Consider the following 16136-nt stretch of genomic DNA (forward strand, 5'->3'; position numbering starts at 1 on the left):
TTCCCACGGAACAGGGACCTCTAGCTTCTGTAGCAGTTGGTAAGGCTGAAGTGTATGAATTCCTGCTTCAAAACTAAAAATATCTTCCAGAGGTGATATGCTACTTCAAATTTCCATTCATAGCAGTATCACTGTGGAATGGGTGAGTAGACCATGGTGAGCAGACCAGCCATACACCTTACCCACCACAATCATTTCATCCTGACAGGCTATTATCAGTTATAGGTAAACTCCAAAATGACAAGAAAAATGCAAAAAGGATACAGAGAGCACAAGTTTAGAGTACTAAAATGTCAGCCAATACTTGAATGAAACCATTCACTGTGGAGTGCTCGCCTCTAATTACTGTTGAATTGCATAAAACCAAGTTTTACATGAACAACTAGCCTTGAAATTCAATATACACACCTGCAACTTAACTTTCTCATAGACTAAGGGTACTACAGAAATGATGCTTAAGTAAGTATCCAATAAAGAGATAAATGTATTTTTATATCTTCAACCAGCTTAACCTTGAAGAATTATAGCAGAATTCATTTTCAACAGATAAGTTTAAATCAGCAGTTATTCAGTGCCAATGAGCTCATCTGACATTTATATTCTTGGAGAAACTGGCACAGTGATTAAGACTTTTAACAATTTGTCTCCTTCTTCAGCAACACTTGGAGCCAAGGCCATGACCACAGTCAAAGGGACAGTGAGTCTGTGTGGTCAACTGTCCAAAACTGCTGTGTGGCATTACAGATGGCTCTGCATGTAGATTCCCCTTACCATGGGACAAGGGCCATAAACCCCGGGAGAGAATTTAGGCTTGGGAACAGACCAGGGAGTAGGCATCAGGGGGTGAAAACTTCCTTGAGGGAGGCAGATGTTCCAAGAACTAGTAAATAGTTGATAATTGTGACTTCTATGACATAATGCTCTCACAAGATAAAGACCCCAGTGGCCATTGTTTCTTCTAAGAACAATGGTTTCCAGTTAACACATGACACCCTCTGTGAGAGGATGCAGTGCCCCAACCTGGAGATAATACACACTCATGGAATTAAAGGATTACTGGGCTACCGGATGTCCAAACACTGCCAAAATGTGAAACCACGGGAATAATGAAAGTGCAAGCAACAGCAGTACTGGACGTCGAAAGGACACGGTGGCTCTGTTCCACACAAAGCTCCCGTGTCAATCATCTGGACCGCAAGGGCAGGCTAAATTAATGACCTTGGGCAGGCTAGACTCCAAATCCTTAATCATTTTTTGTGTGACAAGAAATTAGGAATCATAGTATATCCTGAAGGACCAGCTTCCTTCCCCCCACCGTCTCCAGACCAAAGCACTGAAAGAGCAAAGGTTCAATGTCATGTAAAGACCAAAGCAATGCATTTATTAAATGAGCATCCTTTAAACTGGAAATTTCACCATCACTTTATTATATTTATTTATTACATGTATTTTATTATACTTATAATAAATAAGTATGCATGTATTCTCTACAGCATGGGCCCTACAGTGAGAGAAACGGGGTCAGAAAAATAAACTGACCACTGCCAACAGACAGACTGATGGAGCCAAGCACAAAGGAATAAAGAGCCCAGTCCTTAACTGGACAGCTACGTTGCCTACAGCCTGTGATGGTAAGCTTTCTGGCCCTAGGAAATGGAAGAAAGAGACTAGAGTAAGGAAGTCTCTGTTGGTCTCCAATCTGGCCCTAACTGGGCCATCGGGCTTGTTAGTCAACTGTCATTAAAAAAAAAAAAAAAACTACCAACAGCCCTGGGCAACCAGGAGCTTGAAAGAGCCCAGACCACAGCAGCAGTGCAGCCCCAAAGCTGCTTCCCAGACTGCGGTGCAAGGGCACTCCGACTGTACACTCGATGTGAATATCCGGCTGGTAATGAAAAGGTGGCTGGGCTGTGCACAAATGTTAATGTACAGTTCACACTGAAATACAAACAACAAAAACAGAAAAAAAGTTATGCACCCTCATGCACAGCCACAGAATTTGAAGACTCCCAAGAGACCTTCAAGATCTTCCAGTTCAGCTCTCTCTTAAAATGACCCAAAGCTATTAGGCAATGCAACTGAAGTTAAAAACAAGCTAGTGGCTGAAGCAGGGGCCCCAACTCTCCCCACGGTTCAGTCAGTGCTTTTTCCACTCAGGGAAGGTGACCTTGAGGGCTGGTGAACGACAAAGGCACAATTGTGCTGGTCGCTACACCGTCAGATACAGATAAGTCCTATGCAGCATTGATGCCCATTAAGCCGTGCACAGCTGAAATTTTGAGAGGGAAGAAAAAAAATAAATGAATGACTTTTTAAATTAGCATTTAATTGCAGAAGCCCTTGCTTTAATCTGGGCTTTGGCTGGCAGTCCTTTGCTTCAATCTCAGTGAGATCTATGCATTGTGTAACTTATTAAAAATGGAAGGCCAAACAGATCTGGAAAAGTACAGCTTTACCCTTGAACTTAATTTATACTATAGTGTACTGTAATTAAGCCTGAAATAAAAGCTATATTCTGAGGAGAGACAAAAAGCTCTTGTTAATGGCATTCCATTCCCAGTGTAGAATAAAACAAAAGGCTTCTTTATGTGGAGCCAACTGTCATTATACTTTGTAGCTTGTATGGTGCTACTGGACTAATATTTGTGCTGGGATTAGTGTCGGGATAACCCATCAGTTAACTCCTCCACTGCAGTTTTATCCTGAAATAAATGGCCAAAAGGGAAAAAAAATGAAACTGGCAGACAGAAAGACAACTATATTTATGAGATTAAGCTCTAAAACCCTTCACAGTTTGCTGGGTAACTAATAACCATTTGCTAAGCTGTTCATTTAATAATGAGTCAGTTAAGCCCAAAGCAAATGTTCCTTCAACCAACCAATGCTACTGTAGTCAGAGCTACACAGACAAGCTCCAGCTATTTATTTATTTATTTATTTATTTATTTATTTATTTATGTAAGTGCTTCATTTCAAATGGAGATACAAGGGAACCACATAAAAGTAACAAACTTGTATCGTCAGCCAAATGCAATCTATAGTACATTACAACAAAAGAAAAAAAGAAAACCAAAAACTTAAAGTTGTATATGATTTTGTGACTTATAAAAGCAGAAATGACCAAAAAAAAAATACTTCTGGAGGAATTCATTGCTGTGTCATGAACTCTTAGATAAGGCCCAGAAGAAGGCAGACATCTGAACTCTGGGGTCAGAAATCACATGACCTCAGGTCAGCGTGTGGAATGTGCTCCTTTGTACATAGAATGTGTATAAAATGGAGTGTCACGCTGAGACCACTGGGGCTGTGCAGCCTGAATACTGCACATCAGAGCTACTTATTCATGAGGTAGAGAAAGACTCAGGGTTGTGGTAGATTCCCAAGAAACCCTATCCACCACCACCACACTGTGCTCTCGTCTCACCCATCTCCACAAGCCCAGGTCTTCCTGCTTGCCCAGGAAGAGCCAGCAGCAGGCATCCCCTCCCCTTATACTCACTAATAGCTCATCCATACTCGTCTGGCATTTTTCCAGGTTGATCCGCTTTATGGCTACACGTTCTTGCCTGGGTTTGCAGAGGGCGGCCTGAACCACGGCTGTCGCTCCGCTGCCTGAAACAAAATAAAACACGTCAGCTAACAAATGGCACCAGTTTATCACCACGTGTGCACTTCTTTTCTAAAATGTCTGTTCTTTTAAGGCTCTGACTGAAGGGATTCAGCACATTACCAGTGACATCTTGGAAGAAGCCCTTCAGTCCTAAAATGATTTCCTAGAGGAAAAAGGTTTCCAGGTGTCTCTCTGAGGACACAACTACACTTCTATCTCACACTCGTCCTCCAGGTCTGTGCAACCCAAGCCAGTTGTTCCTGGGCTACTTCAGGACTTCCCCCAAGCTCCTGAGAGTTAACATCCTGAAACATTCCCAGGGGTTCAGCTCTTGCTCTCCAATTAAGAAACGAGAAATCCGCCCAAGGTTTCTCTTGTTTAAAACGCAGCTCTTAAGGATGTCCAGCAAAATAATGCAAATGTGTCATTACAAAATTTCTTGGCACTCATGGAAATTTGGTATTTTTGAGGTCTCTTGATCATTAGCTAATGCACTCAAACTCCTAAAAGATGGAGCCGCATTGTTATCTGTGTTTTATAGGAACAGAATGTAGAAGGGTAATGATTTATGGCACAATACCAAGAGCCTCTAATCAGATTTCTATTCCATCAGGGCCAAAGACCCCAGAGTAAGGCATCTTAATTCCACGGATGAAAGCAAAAAATGGCATCCCAAGCACATAAGTTCTCTCCTACTCCTAGATGTCCAATAAAAGAATGCAGCCTGAGCCCGGGACTGTACAAAAGGGGACAGATGTGACTGACTCTCTAACGTTCACCTGGACGTGCTGATTTAGGAAAGGTGGTGGTGTGCACCCCTGCCCACATCAGCTGGGGACTGCTGACCTAGGCAGGTAGGGACCTGGAGGATCAGCTCAGTGCTCCCACCTGGTTCTCTCCCTTCAAGGCTTCCACACACAGAAGACCAAGCTGTGTGAACCCCACGTGCTGACCACCTCGGCAAATAGCACTGTAGCCCTAAAATTCCCGTTAAAGCTTGAACGTTTTTATTCTATCAGCCTCATTTTATATGTGAGAAAATGGGAGCCTGGCAACGTTGCCCAAGGTCACATAGCTACTAAGGAAGTACCTGGGCTGGGATCTGAGTCAGTGTGCCAGACGCCCACATCTGTGCTGTTTGTCTACTTCCCACAAGCCAGAGCACAGCCTGCCCTTCCTCGCTTGCTTTGGCCTTGCCAGGAAAATATTTCTTCAGTACTCAATGGCTCAACCAGAGAGAACCAACCTAGAGAAAAGGTGTCAGCGAGCCTCCCTTCCAGGAACAGGAAGAGCACTGCTGTGCCACACGGCCTTCCTCTCCCAAACTCGGGGCCTCGGTAAGCCTCCGTCCCACCAAGCTGGCCTCACAGACCATAGACTTGGGTTAGATCCAGAATGTTCCAGATATCAATTCAAACACCGCAAAAGAGTCCTGCTGATAGCGAAATGTGTCTTCCAGTCCCCAGAACAAGAGACTGTCAGTGAAGGGAGCCACAGAGAAAGTGCTAAGTAGCTGGTTAGAGGTGGCCCTGGGACCCAGCAGAGAAATCAACAAACATTTTAACTAGCGGCTGGCATCGGTTTCCCTATTCCTCTCTTCTTCCCTTAATACTCAGTCCCGAGTATCTTCTAATCAGTGCAACTGAAGAAGAGAAAGCAAGCTAGCTCTCAGAGAGGACGGAACAGGTGGCTATAACATCAGACCCTTCCATCTGCCCTTGACATACAAAGCCAGACTTCCACTAATACATTCAAGAATGTGGCCACAAATAAGAATTCTCAAAAGCAGAAGTGAGAAGTCTCCAGCTCTATGAGACTCTTACTGCCTTAGAATTACAGCCAACTAAAGAATCGTGGCTTTCATCTCTACACAGTAACTATGAAGCTCGATGGCAGAAGCCCACTGCGATAGCAAGAAAGGATATAATCATCTACTGAATGCTAGGAGCTTTCACTCTGAATCCAGAAGATACCTTTAACTACGAAAGGCATCAAGAACCAAGTTAAAAGGAGAGGGTATCCCAATGACCAAGTCTATCCCCTCACAGTGAGGCAAAAGAGAAGGCATTTTTTTTTCCTTCCTGCAATAATTGAAAAACATAGTCTTGGAACTTCAGAACAAGGCATGCCAGTTGTGTGTGTGTGTGTGTGTGTGTGTGTGTGTGTGTGTGTGTGTGTGTGTGTGTGTTTTGTTCCAAACTGCCAGCCAGGACACACTGGTCATGAATTCGGTGTGGGTTCTGGAAGGAAGCTTCAGAATGCAGCTTGCCAACGAGGGGTGAAGAACAGCTTTGTGCAGCTTTGGTTCAAAGCATGTTCTACTGTGAGTCGTGATCGAAACTTGGAAGCCTGCTGTACTAAAGTGAAGAGTCCCAAAAGGAAATCCATGCTTTGACACTAAAGGAAGAGGTGACTTTCAAATTTTTCAAAGGGCCATTTGGAAACAATAAGGCAGTTTTGCTTTAAGGATCTTTATGTACTTTGCTGAAGAGATTAAAAGGAAGCCTTAAAATGTAGGCTTAGAAATCCAGGAAATAAACAATTATTAGCAATGTGAAGTAAGATGGAAGCAAGAAATGTTCAACAGAGCCTTTGCTTAATGTTGAAATACGACTCCCTAACATTCCATGGTGCATTCCTAATAACTATCATCCTTGGGACTGGGAAGCCTTGAATATTTCTCATTTTATTCCAGACTCCCGTGCAAAGTGAATTAAAACATTCTATAGGGTGATGGTCCCTATGTCAAACTAAAAAAATGATCTCCTCCGTCTTTTCAGGCAGTTTTAAGTCAATCTGTGTCAATTCATTTCTTTGGCAATGCCAGGCAAAGAACAGCTTCTAAGGTTTAGATAGAAATCACGGCGATCACAGACTGTGACAGTTTCCTTCAGCTCATTACCAGGGTGCAGGTCTGTTTTTTTGGGGGGGTGTAGTCTCATTTCCTCGTTTGGACTGTTGCTTGAACTGAGGTAAGCACCAGGAAACTGCACAGCTGCCTTCACACTTGGAGTTACCAAAAGAAATACTTTCTGGATATGTCATTTAGTTTCGTAACTTTGGATTTCAATAAGTTTGAAATAAACTAACACAGACTTCAGTGTTTCTTTTATTAAAAGAAGAAAGAAAGAAAGAAGGAAAGAAGGAAGGAAGGAAGGAAGGAAGGAAGGAAGGAAGGAAGGAAGGAAGGAAGGAAGGAAGGAAGGAGAAAGAAAGAGAGAGTAAGAAAGAAAGAGAAAGAGATCCTATCAGTGTTGCCAGAAATGTCTAAAGAGAAAGGTCAAAGTTCTTAATTCTGTGACCCATGTAACAAATTCCTCCTTGCATGTAGTGCTGCTACAAAAATGTCTTATTCCTAAACAACTTAAGAGAAACTGAGAAACATAATAGTATCATGCTTTTCTGTTGTGAAAATTAGAAACAGAGATGCAAATTTTATCTTTAACCACAAGCCAATGTCTTAGTGTGGGTCTCCTGTGACTTCCCCTTCCCCTCCCATCACACAGCCCCCCAGCACCTTATTCCTTCATACTTAACTTAGAACCATTTCCCTTATATAAACCACTGCTCACAGGATCTAATGCAGTAACGACCCCTTGAAACACCACGCCCTGGCTACCTAACTTGAAAGCATGGACTTAACAGCCACAAGAAAACTTCAGGTACAAAAAGGCAACAAGAAGTCATCACTGATATTAATTCATCAGCAAATAGCTAAAGCCCTACCATGTGGCAGGCAATTCACTAGAAGATGAAAGTCCAAAGGTGACTGCTCCTGATGCAAGTGGAATAAAGCCTTCTACACGATCATTTCCTGTGAAGAATAAAGACCAGGCTAGGCAGCTCCAGTGGCCTGAGCTTTTGCTACAGACTAAAAATACATATGTTTTGTTTTTTTTTTTTTTAAAAAAAAGCCCCAACCCACAATAAACTTAGAAAAAGGAGTTTTGTGGGATGGCATAGAAATCAAAGGTTCATCTGTATCATATTAGTATCATAATTGACAAGGAAAAATTCACTTTCCTCTCTTCCCACCCAGAGAAAAGGTACTGGGTCTGCATACAGGAAGATGGACTCACAGAAAACAAGTTGGCCAGCACCTTGAGCTACACGGCCCAGACTCCAGAACTATGGAAGTAAATTTAAGTCTGTGGTTCAGGCCACTTGAACTATGATATTTTGTTATAGCAGCCCCAGAAGACTGACACAAAGCCATTCAGTGTCTATTCTTAGCCACGCTCCCACTGACACCTGTGGTGAATGCCTTGCTAATTACAAGTTCTGACCTAATTAAGTCAGTAACCAGAGGCAAGAATCACCTGAAGGGCCTTTGGTAAATCACTGTACCTTGCACATCTTAGGTTAGCAAGAGCTTGAAAAACGAGGTTGGATGACTGTCTTAGTCATTGTGCTAGTGCTGTGAAAGACGCATGACTAAGGCAATTCTTATAAAGAAAACATTCAATTGGAGGCTTGCTTACAATTCAAAGCTCACCCTAGCGACACACCTCCTCCAACAAGGCCACACCTAATCCTTCCCAAACAGTTCCACTAACTGAGAACCAAGCATTCAAACATGAGTCTATGGGGCCATTCTCATTCAAGTTACCACAATGAAGATTCTGCTCATCAAAGGTATGGATTCCCTCTGTGACTTTAGACCTAATATCTAAACTTTAACTTCCTTAATGGACTAATAAAAATCTACTTGCATGGCTCAATAGCAAGTTTCCCATTCCCGGAAAACAGCAACCCAGTAAATATATAAGGCACTCCTGCTGGGACTCGATGCTCCCTGCAAACCATGAAGAAGGCCAACTTTACTGACAGGCTGGATGTGTATAGCACCTAAGGGACTCAGGCCAAAGCTCTTCTGGGTCAGAACCAGTGCTTAGTTAGCAGCAGGAAGGTTCTGTTGGTTTGAAGGGAAGAAAAAGAACTCTACAGTTGGAAGCCAAAGGCTAAATACTTCTTCAGGAGAACCTAAAATGCAAAAGATCACTCAGAGAATCCGGCAGCACTGATTGATGAATTAGTATTCTATAGTAAGACTTGATGTAGTCAACTTTAGTATCTATCCTAAGACATAACATTAAACCATCTCTGACCATTGATTACATAGGTTCACACCCTAAAACTACATCATATTAACTGTTTATCCTTGGATGGATTATTTAACTTCTCCATGCCTCAGTTTCTTATCTATTAGATGGTGGTAAGAATACCCAGCTTAAAGGGGGTTGTCAGGATCTAGCAAATTAATTCATGAGAAACCCTTGGAGTTGTGTCCAGTATACAATAAGCCCTAATTAAATTTTAGCTAGTGTCTGAGTCGGGGTTTCTGTTGCTGTGATAAAATGCCATGACCCAAAAGAAAGTTGGGGAGGAAAGGGTTTATTTGGCTTATACTTCTACATTGTTGTTCATCACTGAAGGAAGTCGGGACAGGAACGCAAACAGGACAGGATCCTGGAGGCAGGAGCTGATGCAGAAACCATGGAAGGATGCTGCTTACTGGCTTTCTCCTCATGAATGTCTCAGTCTGCTTTCTTATAGGACCCAGGACCACCAGCCCATGGATGGCACCACCCACCATGGGCTGGTCCACCCACCATGGGCTGGTCCCTCCCCCATTGATCACTAAAGGAAAAAATGCCTTACAGCTGGATCTTATGGAGGCATTGCCTCACCTGAGGCTCCTTCTTCTCTGATGACTCTAGCTTGTATCAAGTTGGCACACAAAGCCAACTTGTATCTAGCTTGTATTTAGCTTGTATCAAGTTGGCACACAAAGTACAGCTAGCATTGTTCTTTAAGGAAGTCTGTCCAGGTCACATGGTATCCCATCAACTTGTCATTTTAATAATGTATAATATTCCATGGCATTGATGTACCCTAATTTATTCAGCTCTTGTGCTAAAAGAACATTCTCTTATAATAAGCAGTATCTTTCCCTCTAATAACCAGTAACACCTAGAATGTTATACACACACACACACACACACACACACACACACACACACACATATGCACGCACGCACGCACGCACGCACGCACGCACACTTAATCCACAACGAAGTTGGTTTACGTTAAAGTCAGGATATAGTTGATTTCCCAGTAACAACTTCCCCCTAAGTTGTACAGCTGGGTCTGGGCATGGCATTCACCTCTGACATTCACGGTGGCCACTGGAAAGAAGTCTATCATCACCCCGTACTTAGATGAGGATCACCAAGCCAAACTTAATAAGGGCTAGGGCCTTTCCCAGCACACAGAAAGGCTCCTTAATTATGTTCATCAGCCATATACCTACTCTGCCAGTGAGTACAGTCCAGAGCCATATCAGGTTTTCTTTATAGAAGTGTTGGCATGTGGTGTATTGTACACAAAACAAATGGCCTTGGCTCACACGCTTTCTTCCAGCCCTCTTTCCCCAGCTTACTCGGTTCTATTTATATCCACCCTTACAGCCCACAAAGCCAACCAGTCACAGGAGGGCCAGAAACTGACCAGGGGAGGTGTTGATGAATGGATACACGTGAGATTTACAGAGGTACAGCCACTTAGCCTGGAAACCTTGTCTGAACTTGGAGAAAAGCTGTAAAGCCTGATTTGTGTGAGATCTCCCCAATTGTTAAGGTTGGTGGTACATTTGTTGTTGCTGTTTTCAACATACAAACATTGAGTCAAGCAGAAGCTTCCCTCGGGCCACATTTTGCTTAAAAATAAGACTGGTATTTGGTTTCCCAGCAGTACCCATTCTTACTTGATGGTCCAAATTTTAAAACATCTATTAGGTCATGCACATAAAGCTGTCATCTGTCTAGATGATAATTAATCACATAACTGGTTTGATGGTGCTGGGAAATTAAATATTCACATGTAAGAGAGTGAAACTTGATCCGTATCTCGCACCCTGTACAAATACCCACTTCAGATGGATCAAAGACCGTAATGGAATACCTGAAATGCTGAAACTGTTAAGAGAAAAAAGTAGAGAAAACACCTCCAGGTGCAGCTTGGGGCTGTCTGGAAAGAACTCTATTTGCACAGGAAACAACAGCAACAAACTAGACATCGTGAATTAGTGCTTCTGCACAGCAAAGGCAACAACCAAGTGAAGGAGCATCCTACGAAACAGGTGACAATCTTTGCTAAATTCAGGTGTGACCAGGGATAAGTATCTAGAATACACAACACACTTAAAAAAACTAAGTAACCCAAAACCAAGCGAACCTACCAACGTGCCGGCTAATGTTGAAGTATGATGGTGATGGTCCAGATGGTAAAGTACTTGCTGCACAAGAATGTGGACCCCAGTTTGGATCCCCAGCACTTGTGTAAAGAAAGCCAATCACACGAGCCTATAATCCCAGCCTATAATTCCTAGGAAGGAAGAGACGTGAGGATCCCTTGTTCCGGCTGGCTAGCAAATCTAGCTACATCAATAAACTCTAGGTTTGTGAGACGCTCGGTCTCAAAAAGGAAGGTGGACAGCAACTGAGGAAGACATCTCACGTTCTCTGGCCTTAACACACGAGCACACACAAATACAAATAAACACATAAGACGACGGACAACTGGCCAATCAACATGTGAAAATATGTCCAACCAACTAGTACTGGCTATCAGAGACATGCAAATTGCTACTACACCGAGACTCCAGACTCACCCTAGTCAGAATGGCAGTCCATAAAGAAGACAAAGAGTAAATGCTGGCAAGGCTAATGACAAATGGGAACCCTTAGAGAGCCCTGGTGGAACTGTGAACCAGTCCAGGGACTGTGGAAATCAGCATGGAGGTTCCTCAAAACACTAAAAATACATCTATCATATCACCCATCTATACCACTCCTGGGCATTTGCCCAAGAACTCTGAGTCAGCCTATCACAGAGATACTTGCACATTGGTGTTTATTGAAGCACTGTTCACAATAGCTAAACTCACCAAAAACCATCTAGCTAATAGCACAGGAGAAGAAAAAAAAAGGAAGCAAGAAAGCAGGACCTTGGTACATGAAACCAAACTGGACATAACGTAAAATATGCTCATCTGAGACTTCATGGTAAGTCGTAAATAACAGAATCATATTCTTTGCAACAAAACAGATGGAAATGAAGACTCTGAGATTAAGGGAACTAAGTCAATCTCAGACAAACATGGCACATTATTTATGACTCATGGATCCTGAATTTTATATAGTCACATAAAAATCGTATATAAATGACATGAAAGTAAAATAATATATCTCATGTGTGAACTGTATGACATGCCACATGTTACATATGTAGAATCACATCTATGTATGACATGAAAGTGGAAGCAAAACTGACTAGGAAAATGAATGAATGGGAAGAGGGTCAGGAAGACAAAGGATGCCGAGGTGTATAGGAGGGAACACGCTCAAAATACATTATATATGGACATGGAAATCCCCTTATAAACCCCAGTACTATGTGCAAATAATACGCACCAATAAAATTTATCACACTGCAAATGTCAGCTGCTATATGCGTTAATGTACAAAAGAGATGGTACGGGCGCTCTGTCTACACGAATGGACAATACTGGGAGGCTACACGGAGTCCGACACAGCAAAGCCACATTTTCCAACACAGCCACAGACATGGTGACCTTGTACGTGTCACAGCTAAGCTATATGCCCTTCTGCCTTTGCCAAACTAATGAAAAGGGTTAAGGTGGGGGGCGGGGAGAGAGAGATCGAGGCAGGCAGGCAGACAGACAGACAGAGACACAGAGACGGCAAAACATCCTTAAGTTTCACCTCTGACCTTCCTGAGCAAGCCAGCTTGGCAAGGCATTTAGAGGTCACAGTCCTCAACAAGCAAGGTGGCCCCTGTATGGAACTCATCAGAAAACCACCTAATTAATGCCACGGAAAAACAAAAAGCAGCCCCAGGTTCTGATCTGAAGTGAGATACCAGGAAACGGGGCTATGGAATCAAGCTAGAAAGAATGTAACCAAGCTCACCTTCGGTTTCAAACTACACTAACCCAACAAGTGAAGAGCAGGAAGGGAGAACTGTGCTCAAATCTCCTGCAGGAGGGACACGGACTGGGAAGTCTGTCACAAAGAAAACCGGGTAACAGTTTGACAGTCATCAATAATGAACATTATTTTGGGGGACATCTAGGTAAATGATAAGCATGAGTTAAGCTTTCAGAATGCTAAATATGTGCTATGATGCTGCTAAACTGCACCCAACTCAATGTGATTAGTAGCAGGTTCTTTTTTTTTTTTTTCTTAAATAATATATGGAAGACACACACCTCTGTGAATACGATTACTTGCCAATTAAAAATGCACTGACCACTCAGTGGTAGCGCATGCCATAGCATGTGTGAGGGAGGCTTCAGCGCACCAGCACCAGAACGTAGAAAGTCTGAAGCACTCAAGTAGGTCGAGCCCCTCAAAGATAAAACTGTTTGCTAGAATTTGACTTCAATGCTGAGACTACCTCTTGCAGTAAAAACACACAAGCTCTCCACTAGCAAACAGCACCCTGTTTTGTTATGAAGGAAAAAAGGGGCAACAATATACTCCAGGCACTGACGACGAAGCACTTGAGCTGAAGCCTTCTGGAAGAACCTCAAGCAGAGCCAGTCACTTCCTCCAGGCTCCCAGAGATGCCCCACGCCCTTCATCCTGGCACTTACATGCCGGTGGTCCTTCAGCCACTGCTTAGAAAACCGAAGGCTCTGACAACTATCATCCCGCCCCTGGGGAGGCCATTGGTGGACCAGGGAGGGAGAAGTGTGTTCCATTCTGGATCCACACAAAGAGGGGGTGCCGCCAAGAGCACCCAATCCCCATGCTGACCCCTCCTCTGCACTGTTCCTTGTGCAAACCAGTAGCTGCCAGGGTGCAGCAGGGAACTCTGAGCACCAGGTCTTGGAAGCCGCCTGTCCCAAAGCACTTCTTGTTTGCAGGACACCTCATTCAGTTCTGGAGTCAGGAGTCACCGCACAGCTTACCCTGAGGAGCCAGGTGCTGTCAGAATAGGCTGGGAATCTCCCACTTTAAGGACGAATTCAGTATGGGGGGGTGGGGGGACATGGACAGGACCACACAAAATGTGTCAGATTAGTATAAACGTCAGATTAGTATAAACAGGAGCCTTCTATGGAAAACTTCTAACAGGGGAACGTGGTGCCAGGCAGAGGGCCGCGACAACCCTCCATCCCTGTCTCAGGACATACTTTATCAGGTCCTGAACCATAGGATGCGCACATTCCACAGAGAAACAGTCTACAGAGAAAAGTCTGATTTTTACATTCAGCCAAGGGTCATACTGAAGTCCTCACCCACCTCTGGCAAGACTGAAAACTTTCCTGTTCTGCTCTGAGGGGGCAGTAGCTCCTCCCAGCAAAACCCACTTGTTCTACTGATTAAATCAGCCAAATGGAAGCCAACATTCCACAAAGGAATGTCCATTACCATTCGCACAGATAAACAGATACACCCACTGGCAAAAGCCAAAAGGCACAAGTGTCCCACTTTGAAACAGGCACAGCATGGCAGTGGCCTCTAGTTTGTCGTACTGCTCCAACCTTAAGCCATCTGAAATGGGAAGAGTGTGAACACAAAGAGTTCCTACTTCCACACATACTGGCTTTGTATTAAAAGGAAGGAACCATCACTCTGGACACTATGCTTGGAATTCAGGGTCTCAAAAGCAGATGATGGATAATGGGGTGTGGAGATCTTTTCTCCCAACTGATTACATTAGAACCTATAGGCTAAGCATGAATTTTAACTTTGGAGGCCTTCTTTTAAAGGTCATTGGTGTGCCCACAACCTCCATCCAAGTGTCTAGGATAATCACAGTACGAGCGACAGTCTGTACACTGTTTAACGAGTATGTGTCAAACCCAAATTTTTACATTACCCTTGAATGTATAACAGCAGTTAGTACTGAGAACCTTGCAAAGAGGAAGGTAACTACTGTCTTTTGCTTTTATAATTGAGGAATCGGGTCCAGCTGCAGCAGTAACTTGCCCAAGGCAACACTGATTCAAAGCAGCCTGACTGCAGACACCGAGTCCTAACCAGGGAATGGACAGGACACTGTGAGGAAAGGGCTCACAGCACTACATCCGGAGAATGTGCCGATTTGACACCTCTACAGAATCACTCCTGATCCCGCTGAGGCCCGGTTCCTGTGCATTTCCTTTTAATGGCCCCGCTGTGAATCGCGTGGCTGGTGGATGGCTCTGAATACAAGCATTACAACCACACAGTAACTGTTACACGGAAAACTTTCTTTGTGGAGAAAAGATTCATTGCTCAAGATAAAATGTATCCAATGCTCAGGTAACTAAACATCCCTAGCTACTGTATTTATGAAGCAGCAAGTAACTAAACAATTAACTAAACTAACTAATCAAGGACAGAGCTGGGGTTTTTTTTTAGTTTTTTGTTTTGTTTTGTTTTGTTTTGTTTAAGAGAAGTCCATTCATTCGAACACTGCCTTCCTTACCTCAGCATCAGAGTTCAGTCTTCGGGACCGAACTACTGCTTATCTGGTTTCCCTTGCCAAGATGAGTTTCTCCCCAAAGTTCCAACCAAGAGCAGGAAAGCAGGTCACTAGTCTGGGATGACTGCTGAGCACAGCTATAAGGGATGAGCAAATTACACTGTAGAGGACAACAATGTCTTGACAACCCTGGAGGGCTGAGAGCACAGGCTTAGCAGGAATAAAGAGGAGAAACGCCCAGAGGAAGAGCCCAGAACAACAGATATGCCCTGGGTAAAGCCCAGCATGCTGGAAATCCCTGTGTCCACTAGTTTCAACTGCGGATTTCTTCCTAATGGAAGCCAGCTTCAGGTCTCACAATCGCCTCTACGGGAGCTTGGCAAGGGATCAAAGGTGGCTTCTTCCTACTGTCTTGCGTCAGGGTCCAAAGTGTGAAGAGTCTGCACAAAGTGAGATGGTTACAGGAGTCACCTGGATGTCTTTCTGTGAAGGCGTGCAGGAGTTGACCTGGGGGATATGTTGGGTCTGCGCTGAACCTTCCTGTATCGTCCTAAGCAACCGGATGCTGTTGGTCCATGGACCACCAGTTTTATATAAACACAAAGCTTCCAGGCACTCACCTCCTTCCAAGGAAGCAAAGGACCTGGAGACCACTAACCAACTTCCTGGCTTCTGTGGCAAAGCAAGATGGAAAGGTTCTCCTGCTTTTAAGAATGCAGAAGGGAAAAAACCCACTCTGAGGAACCACATTTAAGGATTTTGTGTATTTAGCAGCTTTACACAGCTGACAATTCAACATCCACTCCAAACTATCCTATACACATTCAGTCCTTGACTTTCAGCTGCATTTGAGAAACTAGCTGTAGATAAAAGAACAAGTCTATTTCCTGTCTCAGTGGACCAAGGCTAATAAAAACTTTAGAATTATTTCCAACAATTAAGTTGGGCTTCTGTGATGGTGTGGATAAAAAAAAAAAAATGTGCTTCATAGTCTCGGGCTCTGGAACACTTGGTGTCCCGTGGATAA

The 16136-nt window shown here is 43.6% G+C and overlaps 1 protein-coding gene across 6 annotated transcripts in view; it reads right to left on the minus strand.

Moving 5' to 3' along the window:
• Positions 1 to 16136, minus strand: part of Stk39 (serine/threonine kinase 39) — a 276759-nt gene that overhangs the window by 205960 nt on the left and 54663 nt on the right. For all 6 annotated transcript variants that reach the window (XM_076569598.1, XM_006972377.2, XM_076569595.1 and 3 more), the window contains exon 2: positions 3500 to 3612. In XM_076569598.1, coding sequence (XP_076425713.1) covers positions 3500 to 3514 — 15 coding nt within the window. In that variant the 5' untranslated portion in view covers positions 3515 to 3612. The remainder of the gene's footprint in view (positions 1 to 3499; positions 3613 to 16136) is intronic.

The sequence above is a fragment of the Peromyscus maniculatus genome, chromosome 4 (assembly GCF_049852395.1).
Source record: "Peromyscus maniculatus bairdii isolate BWxNUB_F1_BW_parent chromosome 4, HU_Pman_BW_mat_3.1, whole genome shotgun sequence".
Classification (NCBI taxonomy): Eukaryota; Metazoa; Chordata; class Mammalia; order Rodentia; family Cricetidae; genus Peromyscus; species Peromyscus maniculatus.